This window comes from Nuphar pumila, chromosome 7, assembly GCF_984573655.1.
Source record: "Nuphar pumila chromosome 7, dmNupPumi1.hap1.1, whole genome shotgun sequence".
Taxonomy (NCBI): domain Eukaryota; kingdom Viridiplantae; phylum Streptophyta; class Magnoliopsida; order Nymphaeales; family Nymphaeaceae; genus Nuphar; species Nuphar pumila.
This window is the reverse complement of record NC_143255.1, coordinates 44,367,350-44,389,569: the sequence shown is the minus strand read 5'-3', so window position 1 is coordinate 44,389,569 and position 22,220 is coordinate 44,367,350. Positions and strand designations below refer to the sequence as shown.

Here is a 22,220-nt window from a genome sequence, read left to right as displayed (position 1 = left end):
TCCTGTTCTAGCAGAATGTAAGCTGGTGCTCTCTCTCTCTTTCTCTCTCTTGTGTATGTGTGTGCGTGCACACTGCAAAAAGGCCTTAAAGTTTCATCTTTAGTATTTGGACTTTTTCATAGAAAAGTTCAAACTCCAAGGAATTGTGAAGCCATATAGCACTTTCTCTCTATAGCAACTGAGGGAGGTCTTCATTGTTCTTCTTCATTTTCACAAGTTGGGGTTTTATCATCAAGGGTTTATACGGTGAGGAGATTGGAAGGTGGAGCTTTGAGACATGGTGAGTGTGTTTATCTTGGTGGTTCTGTTCTTGAGCTATAGTGGCTCTGTTCTGTGCTTAAATGAAGAAGGGTTGGCCCTTTTGGCATTCAAAAACTCCATTAATGATGACCCACAAAACGCTACCAGCAATTGGGATTCATCCCAAGAGACTCCATGCTCATGGAATGGTGTGGCATGCAGAGAAGACATAGTGGTTTCTCTCAGCATACCCAAGAAGCAGCTCCTGGGTTCTTTGCCATCCACTCTGGGCTCTCTAGGCTTCCTTAGACATATCAATCTAAGGAATAACAGACTGTATGGAACTCTGCCACCCGAATTGTTTCATATTGTGAGTCTTCAAAGTCTGGTTTTGTATGGGAATAATTTATCTGGACCCCTTCCTGCACAGATTGGAGAACTAAGGTACCTTCAGTCCCTAGATTTATCAGTGAATTTATTGAGTGGTTCTATTCCTCCTCCTTTATTGAACTGTACTAGATTGAAGTCTTTGGTTCTTGGGCACAACAATTTTAGTGGAGTTCTTCCTCATGGATTTGGTGGTAGCTTCAGTGATTTGGAAAAGCTTGATCTTTCTTATAATGCTTTGGAGGGTCTCATTCCCAGTGAGATTGGCAGTTTGTCTGGCCTTCAAGGGACTGTAGACCTGTCGCATAATCGTTTTTCCGGCTCGATTCCGGCATCGTTAGGAAACCTTCCTGAGAAGGTTTACATTGATCTTACTTACAACAATCTCAGCGGCCCGGTACCGCAGAACGGCGCTCTGGATAACAGGGGCCCAACTGCGTTTGTGGGTAACCCAGGCCTCTGTGGTCCTCCATTGAGAAACCCATGCTCTGACACTTCCCCTGGTTCATCGCTGCCAAATTTGCCAAGCAGCTACCCGCCTCCTACATTCTCAGACGTGGTTAACCCCAGCGGTAGGCACAAGAGTTTGAGCAAAGGAATCATAGTAGCGATCGCACTGAGTGATGCTATTGGGATCGCATTGATCGGATCTGTGTTTGTGTTTTGCTACTGGAGGGTTGTTTCTTGCCGTCGGAACGGCGAGCTTTCAAATTCTGAGAAGGGCCATAAGGGGAAGAGGGAATGCCTGTGCTTTAGAAAGGATGAATCTGAGACTCACTCTGAGAACATGGAGCAGCTTGATTTGGTGCCATTGGACATACATGTTGGATTTGATCTGGATGAGCTGCTGAGGGCATCTGCATTTGTTCTGGGGAAGAGTGGGATTGGCATAGTCTACAAAGTTGTGCTTGAAAATGGGCTCAACTTGGCAGTAAGAAGATTGGGTGAAGGTGGGTCACAGAGATTTAAAGAGTTTCAGACCGAGGTCGAAGCAATTGGAAGAATACGCCATCCTAACATTGTTACTCTCCGAGCATATTACTGGTCTGCTGATGAAAAACTTCTAATCTATGACTATTTACCCAATGGAAGTTTGGCATCTGCAATGCATGGTAAGTACCAAGATTCAAATCACATGCTTGGTAGATTATGATAAGCAGTATTTTTTCTTTTCCCTATTCGTACAGTTTCATCCAAGTAACCATGAAAAATTCATGTTAAACTATGATGATCAATTTTTAATTGCTTTCCTTGTACTCAGAAATCTTTTCTGTTTCTAAAGTTGGCTAACGTTTAATCAGACAATAAAATTTTCTTAAAATGATGGTGCTCGTCGATGAATTTCATGGTTACCTTGGTTCTGATCAGTGTAGTCGTAAAATAGTTTCAATTTTGAGGACATGCTGACTTCTTTATCATATTGGTATTGTTTATTCTTTAATGATCTTAGTTTATTTTGGCTGTAATTGCAGGGAATAGTGGAGCTCCTTTGTTGTGGGAAGTGAGAATTGGAATTGCAAAGGGGATAGCGAAGGGATTGGCTTACTTGCATGAATACAGCCCGAAGAAATATGTCCATGGTGATCTAAAGCCTACAAACATACTCTTAGGTGTGAACATGGAGCCATATATATCAGATTTTGGCTTGGGACGGCTGGCAAACATAGCAGGTGCATTGTTAGGATCGCAATCTAATCGAATTCCAACTGAGAACAAACAACAACAATCATCCGAAGCAGCAGTTAATTTAATGGTCAGTCCTAGATCTTTATATCAAGCACCTGAAGCTCCAAAACTTCTAAAGCCATCGCAGAAATGGGATGTTTACTCATATGGGGTGATTTTATTGGAGTTGATCACTGGTAGATCACCAGAAGTTTTGATGGCCACATCGGATACAGATTTAGTAAGGTGGGTTCAGCTGTGTATCGATGAGAAGAAGCCGTTTTCAGATGTTTTGGACACTGTTCTGCTACACGAATTGGAAATGGAGGAGGAAATGAGCGGTGTTTTTAAGATTGCATTGGCATGTGTTCACAGCAATCCAGAAAGGAGGCCTTCGATGAGGAATGTTTCTGAATTGTTGGATAGACTGACAAGGACAAGCTAAGAATGCAAAACAAGCAATGATGCTGTATGTATGACTGCTGTTAAACATATTGCAGATTAATCAAACAAGCTCCACAGGCATTTATTTGAATAAACTGAACCAGAGTTCATTTCAGTTCAATGAAGAAGGTCTTATTCCATGCCTGAGCCTTTCATGTTGATGAAAGCTACGGTGTAAAAAGTCCTGTTTTCCCACCTCACTTTTCTCATGTGTTTTGGTTCCATTTCAACAAAAGGCATCTGTCATGGTCCACTTCTTTCCATATCCTTTTCTTGGCCCTTGGTGATTCAATACGTTGTAGTTTCGCTATTTTAATAGCAATGAAATATATGAATTCTGCAATCTGCATTGTCATGGTTCGTAGTTCTGTTTTTTATGAAGAGCGATGATATTATGCTGGTTCAGTGGAAGACCCACATTGCAACGGTATTATTCATAGTTATATAGAATTTATGAAGGGTAATAATATTATGCTGGATCAAGCAGCCGACTCACATAGCTGGTCGGTCTGTGATTCATTCATCTCTACAATTGGCGATGGATGGCAAGTCAATGTAGAGTATCACTGTCCAGGTATTAGCCACGGTGTGTGGCTATCTGTTATACTGAACAAAATCCAATGCTGGAAGGAATGTCAGTGGTTGTTCCAGCATCATGATCTTATGCTAGATCACAACCATTAAAAAAGATTATTCAAATCAGCAAGATTTGTAAAGATCTGAGGGAATATATGTTCTCAGCGAGAATCTTGCAGGATTATAATGTTATCTTGAAGATTGCATTGGCCCCATGATTACTGACCCAACTGAGTTTGGTCTTTCCAATTTGCATATGCTTAATCTACCTGGCCTTCAGGTTGGTAGCTTTTCTGACATTATAACCAATGTCTCTTCAACACTCTTGGTTGAGTCCATGCAAGATGTGTTCTAATCTCTAAAAGATTCCTATTGAGTGAAAAATCATAGGTTAGAATGGTATTTATTCTACCATGAGCCTGTGCCATTACTATAATAAATCAAGGTATTGAGAACTCAAAACTTTCTTGGTACTTGCAATACAATAGTCAACTAGACCATGCTAATATAAGAGCATTGGCCATGTGAGCTCTATAAATTTATCAGTATTTTAGGTTTCCAATATTGAGGGAGCCTGTGGAATGGGCTAGAAGAGTCTTTTGCTAGAGCACTAGTGACTTGTAAAGATGGGATTTACAGCAGTCATGCTATTCAAAACTCTGGTCAAAATGATTTTTTTATATAGTAGTTATGTGGTGTGTCTAGCGTATACCTCATGCCAATATGTGCGTTTGGATGCTGACCTACATGTGGGTGACATCTTAGTTACTCGATGCAAAAATGTATTTAATCAAGGACAGCCAAATAAGACATACTGCCATGCTGGATCTGGCGTGGTTCAGGAATATCATTTGTTGGACTTTGTGATCTTTGTTTTGTTTTAACCATGGGGACGCCACTGGGCCCGAGATGGTCAATGGTCAAGGGGATGCTCTGTGGCCATGATGAATTATGTCCTGACTACTGGTTAGGTGATTGTACTGATTGGTGTGAGTTCGAGCTCAGATCAGCTAAGCCAGATTTTCTTTATCTTAATAGAAAAACTGCTAAGCAAGAAATTAATATGCACAGCATGACTAAACAAGCTTCATGCATTCTATGCTACGCATTCACCATGAAGGGCCACGCATATATACTAACTGGGCCAGTGACATGCAATCCAAGTTTTTGGCTTCCTCATTTGGTGGCCAGGCTTGGGCGCATCATGGCTCGGCCAAATTGTCATGTCTGCAACTCTATTCAGTTGGCTGAATCCACACTAGACCACCCTAGAATCATATTAGTTTCCTTAGTCTGTACATGAGTTCTGTACATGAGTTGGTCTCTGTAAAAGGTTTAATTTCTGCTACTTGGCAACAAAATAAGGTTCTTGCCATCTCGCTGATTTATCCTTAATGGCGGTATATTGTCATAAGACTGCATACTACCCTGTGCACCCTTTCGAGCCACTCCAATGTACTCAAGAATAACAAAAGAGTTTGGACAGGAGTGACAAAAAACCATAGGAAAGTACCTTTTTGCAGTGATTCCTTTTATCCTCGTACACAAATTAACTAAGCCAAAGAGCAAGATGCCTCGGTAGTGGTCCTAGCTATATCTCTCATCCCTGACAGGAACTTTATTTGATATGGCCTTAGACATGCTCTAGCTGAATGGGATTCTCAAACTCAATCTCTGTAAGAAAGCAATCAGGTCCCAAAAATTCATTACAAGCTAATCCATGATGGTTGGCATGGTTGAAAAGACACAAGACAGCCCAATGGATGCTGAATGATAGATCCAGTTGGCTTAGTTCATGATGCATCTCACTGTATTTGATACAAATCATCCAACTTTGGGGTGATCTATACTAAAAGTAATTTCCCCTTTCTACACAGTTTTTATTGTTGCCAGTTTTAAAGTTTGAACGTGATCAAGTAAATGTCACCTCCTCAACTTGGACTTGATTAGATTTGGATTGCTACTTTGTTTAGTAATCTACATGATCAGTTTAACATGCCCAAGGTGCTTAAATGACGGAATGAGATTATGAGCGATATTAAACATAACATTCTAGTCTTGCATGATATATTTTTGATATGCAGGTTGGGAGATAATGGCAGCATATAGGGTGAAGGATAGGCCATCTAATTGGGGTTTTCTTTTGTTCTGATGCTGAGAATGGTTTAGTCCCCTTAAATTAATGAGGGAGGCTTTAGTTCCCAGAGAGAGAGAGAGAGAGAGAGAGAGAGAGAGAGAGAGAGAGAGAGAGAGAGAGAGAGAGAGAGAGAGTACTAGGTTTCAAATCCCAGTCCTCTTGGTTAAAGATAGTGCAACCCATCAGGATGGACCCAAACCTGCCCAAATAGCAAAACACTCAGGTTTAGGTTAGTTGAAAAATGGAACCTCCCAAACCCGACCCACATGATTCAGAAGGTATTTAAGATGTATTCTTTTACACAAAAATATACAGCAAAAACTCTCTGGTCAGCTGGGATCAGCTATTACATATCCATAGAAAACCATGTCCCAAATCCCACCATTTTATTTCGGCCGAGGTAGGTAGGGTCTACCTGAATAACATTCATGTTTAGCATTTTTTATGCCCATACCCGGGATTGAGTCGGGTCATGTACTCGAGATAAACCCAACCCATTGACAGACACTACTGCAACATATTTCCAGCTATGAACTTTGCTTTGTATATTAGGTAATGATAAGTACCATATGAGACTGTATTATATGCTTGAGCTAAAAATACAGCCATCCATAACCCCATTTGCATTCTCATCTCAAATGGAACTTTTTGAAAAGGCAGGTGGGAGCCACACAGGTGCATTCGTGGTGGTACTCCAAAACCACCTTAGCTTGGGCCATCATCAATGTCTTGAGATGACTGACATGGTAGATAGGTCCTATAGAATGCCTTTATGCTTTTCCACTGGAAAAGATGAAAATAAAGGGATGATGGTCACGAGTCATGACCAAACTCCAAGGGCTTCTCTAGAGTGAGTTGAAGGGACAAAGCATAACAAATATGAAACAAAATGTTTGTATGGTGAGGGGTCCTTTTCCTTTGTTCTCTTGTGTACCGTCAGCTCCGTGACCAGATGAGGCCATTGAGATAGGGCTAAAGTTGGTAGGGTTGCCCTATAAAAGGATCCAAAATTTGAACACTAATAGTCAAGGAATGCAATTCCCAACAGCCCTTCCAGCACATGTGATGCCAGAAACCAAACAAACCCATGATTGAGAGAGAGAGAGAGAGAGAGAGAGAGAGAGAGAGAGAGAGAGAGAGAGAGAGAGAGAGAGAGACCAGTTCATGAACTGGCCTCTTCACTAGTGGAGTACATTTTGGATTGTGTGAAGAAGAAATACTCACAGCAGTGAAAAAGAATAGGAGAATGAGGTGCACTTTAATGAAGGCACATTCAAGTTCCAAAGGTGCAACAAAATGTACTGCTATAAAAGCATATTCATAGTTCCAAAGGTGCATGGACATCCATCCCAACTTCACCTGTGAATCTACAGTTAACATTTTCTCAAAGAAGAAAACGCCAACACTCATATGGAGAGCACAAAGCAAACAGAAAGTCATCTATCTGTCATTGTTGTAATATGGAATCAAAGCATGACTGATCATAACCCTATGCACCTTTCGTACAATGCTTGATCACATGCATGCTTCTTCTAGCCCTCAAACAAAATTCCTTGTTGTTTCCAATAGTTGAAAGAAAAAGAAAAACTGAGAACAGAAAATCCAACTCATTGAGCATATAAATATTTTGAATATGGAGCCAAGAGATCCAAGTGGCAGAATAATTCATCACATAAGAGGCCACGATAACTCGGGCCCGGGAGTGGTAGCGGGCCTGGCAAGAAGGTGCAGACCCCGTTCATCCCAGGTTCGATTCCCATCGAGTGTACGGGTGCCTTTCACAGGTAGGCTCTGTAAGGGCTGGAGTGTTGGTGATCCCACCAAGAGATTACCCGGCTTTGGGGGGCAACTTTGTTAATAAAAAAAAAGAGAGAGGCTGTAGTAGGCATCCATTCATAAAGCCTAAGGTGGCTCTCATTGTACTAGGTCCAGCGTAATAAGCATCTGCCAAGTACTTTGTCATGGATGTAAGGGGTCCTCAAGGAGAAGATTTTTTTTTTTTTTTTTGGATTTATAACCCGAATAAGCAGCACCCCGGCACTAAGACCTGGTCACACTGGCTCAGCTTGCCATACCTATGGTCATCATGCCGGCAACGAAAAACTCCAAGGCTAGGACCCCCTGACCCTGTGGCCTATGCTACGTTGTTGGCTTGTGCAGAGAGGCGACACCCATGGGAATCGAACCTTGACTGCCTGTCTAGCAGCCAAGGCCCCACCCCACTACACCAACCCCCCTTGGGGCTTAAGGAGGCGTTTAAAAGCCTGGGATGTGAGATCCCAGGATCTGAGAGGTGGCGCAGGCCCCATACCAAAATTTGGAAGCAGGATATCAGATCAAGGATCTAAGACCCTTGGTATAAATAAAAGGCTAAATCCTTGGATTGGAGAATGGATGGAGAGGGATCCATTCTCAACTCCTCAGTTTTTGAGATCTGAGGCTCTCAATCACAGCCAGTGTGCCTGTGTCTCCAAGTAGTTGTTCCACAGCACCCACTCATGTGATTCTTACTTGCAAAGTTAAGCACATCCATCTTTGAGAGAGTTTATAGTTGACATGAAACTAATGTAGCATTAAGTTAGCTGGGCTGTAAATGGATCGAATATGATCAGATATCCGAGCCGAGTCCAACATGTTATTTCCTGATTTTGATCCTTCAAGTAAAATCAGAATGTGCATTCGGATCTATTCAATCTGATTACTTTAGGATTTGGATAATTGTTTTGAAGGGGATCTAGAATTGATCTCAGTCAAAACCTGACCTGGTTTCATTTTTTATATGCAAATACCATGTTTTTGTTCTATTTTTTCTGGATTCAGCATACCAGATTTAAGCTTATCTCATCACATCATATCTGATTTGGATTCTAATCTACTGTTTGTATTTCAGATTTGGATCTGGACAGATCCAGCCCACACCCAACCCTATTATACCTAAGGGTGTCAACAGGTTTGGTTTGGTTTGGACTCAATTAGGACCAAATCTAGATCTGATTTGAGATGCTGGTACTGAGTCTAGACCAAGGTCCGATCGGACCTACCATAAGAGAAACCATACTGGTTCCTATAAGGATTACGTGAACCAGACCTGGACCTAGGGGCGGAGCCACATTAGAGCCCGGGTGGGCACGTGCCCACCCTGGCCCAAAAATTTTCCCTATAGGGCGAACACAAATGCACCTAGACTTCAGGCCAGTGCCCACCCTGACGCACCCAACAGTGTGGGCACTGGGAAGTGCCCACACTAACCCGGTGTATGATCGGGTCAAGGTGGGCACACCCTGAAGATAGGTGCATTTGTGTCCACCCTAGTCTAGATTCTTGGCTCCGCCCCTGGCTGGGCCATACCTGGTAAAATAATATTTTTATCCGTTTTACATTGAAAATTGTGGATGTTTGTCAGAACTCAGGTTGGACCTGGGTCTGGTGTGAATTTTCACATGCCATACCCAGCTCCATATATTAATCATTGGACCCTTTGAGTCTGACCCGGATTCTAATCAGACCCCTTTGTTTATCACCAAACCCTGACCCTATAGAGTTTTGGTATGGGTCAAGTCCAGGTCAAACCTGGCCCATTGGCACCCCTAATTGCACCCAAAGATCCGGTCGAGGAGAGGGGATTGGGGTGAGTTGTGTGAGAGAAGCACATGAATAACACAAGTTCTTGGGGCTAACTTGGCCCATGGAGGTCAGACCCGGATCTGGAGCCACATGGATAGCACAAGTTCTTGGGGTAAACTTGGTCCATGCAATCATTTTGCTGAATTAAGCCCAGTCAACTTAAGCCTATCCAATAGCCGAGTCAACCCACCCCTGACTCAGGCTCAACCAGAATCTGACTTGGTGAAAAATTAAGCACCAACAGTTCCTTGTTTTGAAAGACTTGTTACATTATATGCAACGTCCGCTGGCATTTCTTGAGATGGGTGCGTTTCTGTCCACAAGAAGAGAGTGTAAAGGCTCAAAACCAAAAGCTTTTGATTTGCCATTATATAGTAGTTTAGCATACAGCATAGTTTGATATCGAACCAAGCGAATTTTGCAACTTCTTGGAAAAATCATGACAACTTTGCTTCCCATACAGGTAGCTGTTTTATTCCTCAGCCTGCTGAACTTTACACAATAAAAAGACATTAAGATGGTGAGACTGGAAGAGATCTTCTGATGGCTGCAGTATGGTTTCTTAACCTCTGCATAAACTCATGATTAGCTCTAAGGCGTTCTTTGACATAGCCCGTACGAGCCTCAGCTACAAGTTTATCAGCTTTCTCTGCATCATCTATCAGAGCATACAAAGTCCTCAGACAGTCCTTTCGGTTCTCTTCCCGATGTTCAAACCTTCATGAAGAAAAAGTGAAATTGTTATGGTGCCCTTTTATATTGCAGTCATAATGCTGTTATATGCAGAATGGAAAATAAGTAAAAAAATGATGCTGATGACAGACAGTAAGGCATCTGCAAAGGCCTGTATTACACGGTTTTAGAAGGAAAAATGATGGGGGAGTTTTTTCTAATTAGCTATAGCAAATAACATCATCAATGTCATCCAAGTTGTAATTTTATGATTCGAAAAAGCAGAAAATAAGTAGTGGGACCACGTTCAATAAGTTTCTTAGATGAATATGTCACAGTGCAGCAGTTTTTCAGATAGCAGAAAGTCTAAACATGCGGAATAGCAAAACAGGCACATTTCCATGTGTGTGCATCAATACCTTTCACTGGTTATTGTAAGCTCATCTCTCCCAGGGTGATATCGCTTGCCAACAACCTCCCTTAATCGACGATAAGCATATTTTGAAAGGCCCAGCTCCTTCACAGTGACAGAGAGCTTCACCTTACGATTTTTGGGGTGGTATGCATCTCCTCCAGGACCAAAAACTACACGAGTTTCCCACCTCAAAACAGGGCCTTCACCAGGTGGGTCATCCAGGGATTTTGTCCTGTCAGATTCTTTTCCAACATCTTCAGGGGGCTGCTCAGCTGCCATCATATCAGAACATTCTTGGACAATTTTGTCCTCGAACTCTTTGAACATTTCATATGCTACAACAGGTTCTACTTCTCCTCGTTCACACATATTGCAAAGCTCGTCGTATTTAGCCTCTACTTTTTTCTTTATCGCATCTGAAAAGAATTTATTTTTAACATATGAAATGAAGGAATGATAATTGACGTCAAATTCAAATAGCCATTAGCAGTTTCCAAATATCTAAGCAAACAGTAATAATGGATGATGAGAAGACGGAAAGGAGTTGGAGGTGGGGTTGCATTGGTGTTGGTGTGCAAAGATGGCTCAGTCACCTGTGTTATTTCCTAGTTATCCATAGTTGACTGAATAAAAATGAGCACTACTTTCTTGTTTATAGTATCCACTAAACAATGCGTGAGAGGCAACAATGGTGCATCATGTGCGGGTCAATCTTAAAGCATTAACAAGTAGAAACAAACCCTGGACTTCTAAAAGCAAAAAAGCACAAAGCAATTCTCATGCATACAGCACTATACTGAAAAAAAAAAAATTGAATGGAGATAAAAAATTTCTCTGACAGAAATTTCCAGCCAGCAGTACAACATAGCTCTCCTCCTCAGTGATGAAGAACACCTGTTGCTTGCAGTGAATGCTAACAACAAGAGGGAAGAAAGAAGTCTCTATTACCCTATCTCATCAAAGATGCCAGGTCAAGCCTTTTCTGCTCTCATCAGACCTATTGGCCTTAAAGGCTTAAGCAAGATCCAGGCAGTGCAATTAGATTAAGATCACTATGTTTTTAGTGATTAAACACCAAAAATAAAGTTAACTCATGCTGGATTGGCTCAAACTCACGTAATTTGTGTTAGAGTGACTTCACTACCCCTCTTTAAAGAACAAATAAGCTTTTCATTTGGAATGTTATGGTTGATTGAAAGTTTCCGTATCTAGATCAACTGACAGATCCAACCACGTATCATCTTCTCCGTTAAAAGCCTAGCTACCGGACGAGAAGCAAAGACATCTAATCTGTTTCCTTATTTTCCTCTCATATGTGGCAACACTAAGAAATATCATAAAAAAAAATCTTCAAGATGTTTCTCCCAAATTCAGCCTGTTTATTATGAAATGAATTCTCCAAGTCTCAGAACTATATGTCTATCTCTTGTTTCTAAGCATCATCTCAAACTCAGAAATGCTGAAAAAATAGAAAAACATTGTACTTTTAGAACATAAACACTATGTCACAAAGACCAATGAACAGTGGAACCTGTCGAGGAATAAAACACACTGCAATACTTCATAAAATGTAGCTATTACATGCCCTTTTTATTTTCCCATTGTGTTGAAAAGAAGCCATTGGGGTGTTCTCTATGCAAAAACCATGAATACCTCATACCTCATACAATGAAGAATACATTCAATACCTTGACAATTTGAAAATATCTTGACAACAGGAAAATTTTTTCATACCCTTTTTCATTACTTACTCATTTCTTTTTTCTATAATAGAAAGATTTATCAAATAGTTTGCCAAGCAAATTGATTAATTTCAAATCGACCCAAGCGATAGACTCACTGTAAAGTTGCCTTCACATGGTGAATAACTGAATATAGTCATAATATATGAAGCGTAAAACTGCACATGTGTGTCATGTAATGGTGGAGGCAACTAAACTTTTCACATCTTTGCCAAGTGAATCAAATGTAGCACACTAGTCAAAGTGTGCAGCAGGTAAGGTAGGCATATTCAAGGTATCTAATAGAAGCGGATTTATTATCAACCTGGGATTTAGTCTAGAAACTGAAAAAAGAGTAACACATGAAAACAATGGTTTAAAACTAATTGGTGAAAGCTTTTAAAGGATATGATATATGTTTTACAAAAGCATAACATATGGTGAAAGCATAATCCCTGAACAAAAATATCTTTGCAAAGAATGAACTACTACAAACAGGACAAGGATTGAAGCATTTAAAATATGCCTTAATCACATTACTTGCATGTTGTAATGGATTCATTCATCACTACTATTGGTCGACTTTTCCTTTTTTTCACTAAAATTTTGGATGTAAATGAAACAGTCATTCCATATACGAAAAGATTCACACCACTTGCAAGATGGTTTATGTACAAGATGATTTGAGAAAACCAAGAAGACAACTTAAAATTTAAAAATAATATACACCATCAAATTGCAAGACAATGCACAAGACCACCAACTACTGAACACAAAATTATCAGTTCTGAACTCCCTATAGTTCATGGCTGATAGTTCAACAAGCATTCACAACAATAAACTAAATAAATCATTGGTATTTGGTATGGTGATCCAGGAAACAGTAACAAATTCAAATAGCATTCTTCAGGGTTTCAATATGAATGCTTAGCCAAGGAAAAACAAAAAGAAGTTACCTCCCGAGAAAAAAGGGAGTGAAAACAAACACAAGTTACCTGGAAGGAGTTTATCCCAATTCAACATGTCCTCCAGAATCTCTTCGCATTTGCCTGTATCCTGAAGAAACCCTTTCTCTGTCGCCTCCTTTATCATCTCATCATACTTCTCACTCGACATATTGAAAAACTCATCCTTCATCAATTTCTTCTCCACATACTGCCTAGCATTGTAAAGATTATCAATTTCCTCATCTGTCTCATGGAGCTCCTCAAAATCAGACTCAAATTCCTGATCACGGATATCATCAAGGGGCTTGAATCTCAATTCATCCATCAACTCATCGTCAGTTTCTTCATGTTTTCCAGATAGTTTTCGGGCAAGAATTGCTTCCATGATAGAACCAAGGGCTTCCTCATCACCCTTGAAATACTTCCAGATTCTGTGATTAAGCTCTACAAAGTTAAAAACAAAAAGTTATTCTCCAACCCAAAATCTGAACAACCTTCAATTCTTTCATTGAAACAACCAAATAGATAATCTAGAAACACCAATTAACTAAGCAGTAGAATCATATTCAGATTCAAAATGATTCTGAATTTCCAGAAATTTTCCTACCTCACAAAGACTAATATCCACAAAGGCCTAAAATTTCAAAAAATTTAAACCAAATCTAAGCCCAAAAAATTTTCAGCTGTCGAAGCTTCTAATTGTATTTGAAATCGTCAAGGTTGGTAGAATCATCAAAGATTTCAGCCAATTTCAACCCTAGAAACATTAAAAAAAAAGAAACAGAAAGCATACAAAATTTGTGACAATTAATCTCAATAGAAACTAATTATTTCCAAGCATTCAAAAGAACATTTAATGCGAGAATTTTTCAAAAAAAAAAAAAAAAATCACCGATGCTTATAATTTTACAATGTTGTTAACTATTTAAACAAATTTAAACCGGAATAAAATTAAAAAAAAGTAAAAAACCACCGATTTTTTTTGTCCACTAATCTTCATATAAACTAATAGCTTCCGAGTAACGAAAAGAATAACCATCCAACAAATCCTACCATTAACACTTGTAATGTTACAAGTCTTATGACCTTATCAACCGTTTAATCAATTTTAACTCCTAAGAAAAAAAGAAAGAAAACAAACAAAAGAGCAACAAAATCAAGAAAAATTGCCTAATCTTGAAAATTGTGATAAAACTTCTAAACATTAAAAAATACAAATTCAAAACCAACTAAAACTTTTAAGCTTTACTATGTACTTAATCTTGTAATCAACCTGAGAAGTCTAGAATGTTCACAAAAACCAGCAAATAGAGAACTTTCTAACTATTTCATTGTTCAAAACTTCAATTTTTTCTAGTCTTTGTATATCAGATCTAGGCAGAGATACAAATCCCCCATTAAACAGAAACCGCAATAAAAAAAATCCCATTATGTACAACTAACGTACGTATAATTTAAACTCGAAAGCCCAAAACTTAATAAAAGGCATCTACAACAAATTCAAAGAGCACCACGGAATCAAAATCCGAGATCGTAACAGAAATGAAATCTAATAAAAATGTGCGAAAGAGTTCGAGATTATTAAATTATTCTCCTACGAAAACCCTGATTCAGAACCAGATTCGTCGATAAAAATCTCAAAAACGACGATCGAGAAACCGAGAGCAAGAATGGGGAGACGCGGATCAAGCTCGTACCTTTGGTGCTGACATCTTCGAGCTGGCTCGAGGCTAGGGATTTCTCGGACCCGGCCGGGGCTATCTCGGTGGTGGTGGCGGGAGGCTCCGGCGGCGGATGGGAGTCGCCGGAGTTGGAGCCACTATCGGCGGAGAAGAAGCGTCTGGCGGGGGCGGAGATGAGGCCAACGGAAGGGAGGGAAGGGTTAGGATTAGGGTTTGAAGGGGAAGAGAGGAGAGAGAGGGCGTAACGAGGGGCGACCCTGAGGAGGTTCCTCATTGGAGCGGGAGCCAATTAAGGAAAGCATGGCCGTTGTAGCAGAGGGAAAGGGTATAAGAAGGGCTTTTGGTGATCGATGGCGCAAGGTTTCTTAGTGGACTGGATCAAGCAGTATAGCGCATGACGACGTCGCATCGGTTCACCTTTCCTGCGTGCGTGCGTGTGCGTCGGGTCCAAGAAATGAGCCAGGAAGTTAGTGGCTCGGCTCGGTGGGTTCACAAAGGGACTTTATTGATTCGCGGACAATGCTGGACAAACTGTGTTCTGTTTAGTTATGTTTTGATCCGGTCTTAAACAGTGACAGCCTTTCTTGTCCAGCTTTTGCTTCAACCTTGGTACTGTCCATGTGTCTAGTATTTGATTCATCTTCATGGATAACTTTGACAAATATACAATATGAGTCCCATAGCATGCATTCACTCAATAAGTTGCCAAAAAAGTAGATTAAATTACAAAATCCTTAAAATTAAAAGCATAACTGAAAAAAATTTGGATTTAGCATCATTTACTTAATAAATTATAAAAATAGAAATTAAAATATAAATCTCTAAAATCTAAAGCATACTAAAAAAAATCAGATTTAGTATCATTTACTTAATAAATTGCAAAAATAAAGATTAAAATACAAAATTCTTAAAATTTAAAGCATAAAAAAAATTCAAATTTAGCATCATTTAACCAATAAATAAAAAAATAAGAATAAAATAAAAAATCCTTAAAAACTAAGCATATTAAAAAAAATAGATTTAACATCATTCACTCAATAAATTATAAAAATAAGGATTAAAATGCAAAATTATTAAAATCTAAAGCATACAAAAAATCAAATTTAGCAGCAAATATAAAATCCGTAAAATCTAAAGCATACAAAAAATCTGATTTAACATCGTCCACTCAATAAATTATAAAAATAAGGATTAAAATATAAAATCCTTAAAATCTAAAGCATACTAAAAAATAATAATATTTAACATTACTTAATCAATAAAATGCAAAAATAGGGACTAAAATACAAAATTATTAAAATCTAAGGCATACAAAAAACCAGATTTAGCATTATTCATTCAATAAATTACAAAAATAAAGATTCAAATATAAAATCCCTAAAGTCTAAAGCATATGAAAAATTAGATTTAACATCATTCACTCAATAAATTATAAAAGTAAGGATTAAAATATAAAATCCTTAAAATCTAAAGCATACTAAAAAAAATAATATTTAACATTACTTACTCAATAAAATACAAAAATAGAGATTAAAATACAAAATCCTTAAAATCAAAAGTATTTCCAAAAAATAAAATCAAATTTAGCATCATTCACTGAATAAATTAAAAAAATAAAGACTAAAATCTAAAACCTCTAAAATCTAAAGCATGTTCGAAAAAATGAATTTAACATCATTTTACTCAATAAATTACAAAAATAAGAATTAGAATGCAAACACCCATCATCTTTGGCTAAAAACCAAGGGTGGTCGTAAGTGACGAGGGGGCACCAATTGACAATCTTGTTTCATCACCACCCTTGGAGCTCCATAACGAGAGGAGGTGCCACCCAGGATTCTTGATCCCATCATCATTGTTCTATAACCGGGGGTGGCCCTACCTGATGAAGAGTCCCTAACTGGGGTTCATTATCGGATGTTTTTCTGCCACTGTTCACATGAGGACCAATGATGACAATTTTTTTAAAGTGAAATAGGAATTATCGGAGGTCACAACTGTCACTAATTTTGTTTTTTTTGCAGCACATTAGCGGTGGTTGTGACTGCTGCTAATGAGCTGGTTTTGTTCAAAATGAACTTATCACAATGTGTCCAATGTCGTTCGATGTTAAGGCCATCCATCATTACAACTTTAACACACACACACACACACACATATATATATATATATATATATATATATATATATATATATAAAGGAAGGGAGACCGTCCAACCAAAGAAAGGTCCAAAATCTACAACCAATGATAATCAATGATGTTCCTTCTCTAATGATCGAGTTTTTCATCGATCAGAATTTGTATATTGGATTTTTATCATTCATTTAGCAAGTGATATGTTTTGGATTATGAATTTTTTATGTTTAGATATATTTTTTAAAGAGCAGTTTTGCCAAAATACTTTTATATTGTAAAGTTTTAAATGCATTGCGAGACATCAATTTTTTTATGTTTGAAAAAACATACCTATATATATATATATATATATATATATATATATATATATATATATATATATAGAAAGAGCGAGAGCGAGAGAGAGACATGAACTTATATAGCTAAGTTAAGTTGAACACTTTGTATTTGGGCTTGACTCATTTAAGCTAGATGAGCAATTCGTAGTTTGGCTTTCTAGCTATACGAATTGATCATGAATTACTTCACCACAAACCGAACTGAGCTAAGTCACAAGATGCTCAGTTCATCCCCAGCTCTATTGAATGGGCCGGGGTTTCTAATAAAAGACACACACATAAACACAAAGAGGATTTACATGGTTTGGCAATGACTGCTGACATCCATGGGAAGGAACGTGGGCTGAGCCCAGTTTATTTCTCACGCACTCTCATCCACAATGAATACAATATTAAGGATAAATAAACAATCTCCATCCACAACAAAGGAAACCACCAGCTGAAGATAAACACACATAACCAAAATGGCAACTCGATAAGACAAATGTTGAGTTACCAAAGAATGTAGGTACACTATCACAACCATATTCTACTCTTGCCAAAAAATCTCAACAACAAATATGGAGGACATAAAGACTTGTGTGCACCCACATGATAACAATCTCCCCCTCAAGTTGGAGCACAAATGTCCATCAAGACCAACTTGGAACTTTGCTTGAGATGATTTTCACAGCTTAGGGATTTAGTAAAAATATCTGCCAACTGCTCCTTACTACTGACATATGATGTGAATACTTCTTTAGCTTGAATCTTCTCTCTTATAAAATGGCAGCCAACTTCTATATGTTTGGTTCTCTCATGAAAAACCGAATTTACTCCAATGTATATTGCAACCATGTTGTCATACTTGAGTTCCAGTTGATAAATTTTGATGCCCATATCAAGAATGAGAGCCTTGATCCAAATGAGCTCACATGTACATGCTGCCATGGCACGAGACTCGGCCTCAACACTAGATCTGACAACTACAGACTGTTTCTTGCTCCTCCAGGTGACAAGATTTCCACCAACAAATGAACATAAGCCTGTTGTTGACCTTCTATCATTTGGGTCCCCTGCCCAATTGGCATCAATTAAACCCATTATGTCAAGACTGTTATTTCTTTTCATAAGAATCCCTTTGTTAGGGCTCCCTTTAAGATAATAAAGAATTTTGTGAGCAGCTTTAACATGAATGGATCAAGGTTGATGCATAAAATGACTGATCACACTCACATCATATGTAATATCGGGATGTGTGATAGTCAAATATATTAGCTTTCCTACAAGCCTTTGAAAACTCTCGATGTTGGCAACAATATCTTCATCATTTTTTTTTAGTTTGTAGTTAGCTTCCAGGGGAGTTTCTGCAACTTTAACACCAATCAAACCAGTATCTTTGAGAAGATCTAATGTATACTTCCTTTGACATAGGAAAAGACTTTTGTTTGAATGAGAAACTTTTATGCCAAGAAAATACCTTAATTTTTAAAGGTCTTTAATTTCAAATTTGGCATGAAGGATTTCCTTGTTTTTTTGCATCATAGCCTTATTGTCTCCTATCACAATTATATCATCAACATATACAAGCAAGATAATCATGCCCTGTGAAGAAATGTGCACAAACATGGTATAATTAACAGTACTTCACTTAAAACCAATTTTGATAAGAACCTCACTGAGCTTGGCAAACTAGGCTCAAGGAGATTGCTTGAGACTGTAAATAGATTTTTGAAGTTTGCATACTTTCCCACGATCATATTCATAATAGGGAGGAGGATCTATATACACTTCTTCCTCCAACTCCCCATGGAGAAAAACATTTTTCACATCTAGTTGGAAGATGCCCCACTACTTATTAGTAGCAACAGAAACAAGAATGCAGATTGAACTCATTTTTGCAACGGGCTCAAAGGTTTCAGTAAAGTCAATACCTTCTTTCTGCATGTATCCATTTGCAACCAGTCTTGCCTTATACCTTTCTACGGAGCCATCACTATTGAATTTAATTTTATATATCCATCAACATCCAACAATTTTCTTACATTTAGGCAATTCAATTAACATCCAAGTATTGTTTTTGAGTAAAGCTTTTAGTTCATCATCCATAGCCGATTTCCACTTAGGGTCTTCAAGAGCTTCTTTATAACTCAAAGGTTCATGATGGGCATATGTTTTGGCAAGGTAGGTTTAATAAGGTACGGGCAATTTTGAAAGTCTAAATTGATATTCTATTGAATGAACTTTAGGAGTCTCGATAGTACAATAGGAGTAATAATCTCTAAGTTTGACAGGAGGCCTGGTGGAACGGGATGACCTTCTCAAATTATTAGTCTCTTGACCGATTTGACACTCAGGAAAGGGTTGACTTGAGTTAGTACCGGTCACGGGATTCACAGATATTGTATTGTAATATGGTATGGGTGAGGACTCAGAATCCTGGTCTGGTGGGCCAATCAGATAATTAGGGCTAAGCGAGGTAGGTCGGAATTCAAAAAGAGGTTTGGGTATAGGCAAGAAAGAGTTGGACATATTTGGTTGATTCTCCCCCTCATTAGGATACTTGAAGTAGGATTCTTTCTAAAAAAAATTCATGTCCCTTGACACATAAAGGCTTTTTGAGATAGGATTGAAACATTTAAAACCCTTTTTTGATGAAGAACATCCAACAAACACGCATTTGACGGCTCTTTTTTCAAGCTTGTTGCGGAATTTGTCTTGTATATGCATGAAGCACTTACACCCAAAAACTTTTAAATGGTTGATGGAAATGTTCTTATTTCTCAAATTTTTCATAGGGATCTCATACTCCAGACTAGAACTTGGAATACAGTTTATGATGTAATAGGTAATAGCTATGGCATTGACCCAATATTGCTGGGGGATGTTCATATGAAACATAAGAAACCGTGCAACATTGATCAAGTGACAGTTTTTCCTTTCGGCAACCCCATTTTGCTGGGGGGTTCTGGCATAAGTAGTTTGAGGCATTATACCTTGCTCAAACAAGAAATCACCAAGAACTTCACTAATATATTCTCCTTCATTGTCAGATCTTAGACGTTTAATCTTGTGATCATATTGAGTATACACAAGATTATAATTTTTTTTTAAAAACTTTGGCCACTTCATGTTTATGTTTTAGGAAATATACCCAGGTGACCCGAGATCTATCTTCAATAAATGTGACATAGTATCTAAAACTGAACACCGAGTCTACGGGGGCTGGACCCCACACATCATAATGCAACAATTCAAAAAACTCGCTACTTCTAGTGGAGGAGTTTTGAAAAGGAAGCCTGATGGCTTTAGCAAATTCGCAAGCATCACACGATAAACTATTATTATTAAATTAAAGCAGCAAAGATTTTATAATTTTAGCAAAAGCATGTCCAAGACGTGAGTGCCAAAGGCTATAAGTGTTATTTGATTGGGCACTACTTAAAAATGTTGTCTTTGGTTGACTGAAGATATATAGACCATCACGTTCTATGCCTCTACCAATCATCCTCTTTGATCTCTTGTCCTGAAAGACATCCTCCTTAGAAGAAAAAACATCCAAACAATCACGAGTCTTAGTAATCTAGCTTATAAACATAAGATTAGTAGCAAGTTTTGAAACGATGAGGACTTTAGAATCGATATCACGATTCATAAAATTGACATTTTTTGTGCTGGTGACCATCATGATAGAACCATCGACGGTATATACCAATTTTTTTGAGCTAGTTATACCATCATCATGGTTCATCATGTGGTCTAAGGCTCCAAAATCTATAATCCACTCATTGTTTGTAATACATGAAAGAAGAGGATGAGTTTTACCTTGTTGTTTGGCAAGTGCATCACTGATAGGAGATGACGATGCTAAGTTAGTCTTGGCCATCTGTTGAAAAAAATGAGTAAGGTCATCTTTGGTGACAAAGTTTGCAGCATTAGGCTTAGTATTGTTCTTCTTGTTACGGTTAGGATGACCTACAAGATCCCACCACCGATCTTTAGAGTGACCTAACTTTTTACAATAGGAGCATTTGAGTTTCAACCTTGGTCGGGACGGGTCTTGAGAAAAGTTGCTTGGAGGTTCGGTGCTTAAATGACTTTGCTTTATGTTACCTAAAAAACATTTTTTTGGCCTGATCTTCTTTAATTTGAATGCTCAGATTCATAAATTTTTGGCCAGATTCTTTTCGCTGATCATTGTGCATACTGTGTTATATGAAGGAAACAACATTGTCATCAAGATTTGGCTTCATCGGTTTTCATAATCTGGGCCGAGACCTGCAAGAACTTTAAACACTTTGTCTTCCTCAAACTTTTTTTTTAACTTTTAAGGATATCACTAGTCAGAGGATGATATTGGAGCAATTCGTCCCACATCCCTCTAAGTATACCTATGTACACACTAAAGAGCTTATCGTCCCAAGTATATTTAGCTATTTCCAGTTGAAGCTTGTAGAGTCTTGCAAGGTTAAATTGTTCACCATAAATCTCTTTAATCACATCCTAGATTTTCTTTGCAGTGTTCATAAACAGAAAGCTTCTAGCAATAGCTGGTTTCATAGAGTTTAACATCCAACTTATGACCATATCATTCTCATATTCCCATTTTTCATAAGTGAGATTTGTGGGATCTAGTTTATCATTTTCTCCAATGATATATCGAAGTTTGGATCTGCCACTTAGAAATAACTTAACGCCCTTTGCCCAGCTTAGATAATCGGCCTCGGAGAATAACATGTTAGTAATTTTAAGAAGATGATTATGCTCAGAGTAACCAACCTTATTCTCGATAATTTGGGTGAAGGAACTTTGATTGTTCTCAGCAGCGAAACCTCCGATGGTATTGGTAGCATTAACGACCATTGATCTTCTACTCAATACGAAGACTAAAAGAACGTTGATCACTTTAACGCATCACGCTTTGATACCATGATAAAACACACATGCAGACACAAAGGGGATTTACGTGGTTCGACAATGACTACCTACATCCACGAGAAGAAACGTGGACTGAGCCCAGTTTATTTCTCACACACTCTCATCCATGATGAATACAATATTAAGGATAAATAAACAATCTTCAGTCACAACAAAAGAAACCACCGACTGAAGATGAACACACACAACCAAAATGGAAACTCGATAAGGCAAATGTCGAGTTACCAAAGAATGTAGGTACACTATTACAATCGTATTCCACTCTTGCCAAAAAAACTTAGCAACAAATATGGAGGAGATAAAGACATGCGTGCACCC

The 22,220-nt window shown here is 38.4% G+C and overlaps 2 protein-coding genes across 2 annotated transcripts; one reads left to right on the top strand and one right to left on the bottom strand.

The window, feature by feature from the left end:
• Nucleotides 1-277: 277 nt before the first annotated feature.
• Nucleotides 278-3,024, top strand: LOC149832104 (receptor protein kinase-like protein ZAR1). The gene is made up of 2 exons (XM_090012354.1): nt 278-1,739; nt 2,100-3,024. The coding sequence occupies exons 1-2, from the start codon at nt 278-280 to the stop codon at nt 2,735-2,737; spliced, it is 2,100 nt and encodes a 699-aa protein (XP_089868480.1). The 3' UTR covers nt 2,738-3,024.
• Nucleotides 3,025-9,481: 6,457 nt separating this feature from the next.
• On the bottom strand, nt 9,482-14,784 carry LOC149832103 (uncharacterized). Its single transcript, XM_090013160.1, has 4 exons — nt 14,526-14,784; nt 12,877-13,272; nt 10,165-10,576; nt 9,482-9,790 (listed from the first exon to the last, which is right to left on the bottom strand). The coding sequence occupies exons 1-4, from the start codon at nt 14,782-14,784 to the stop codon at nt 9,586-9,588; spliced, it is 1,272 nt and encodes a 423-aa protein (XP_089869286.1). The 3' UTR covers nt 9,482-9,585.
• Between the last annotated feature and the right edge of the window lie 7,436 nt (nt 14,785-22,220).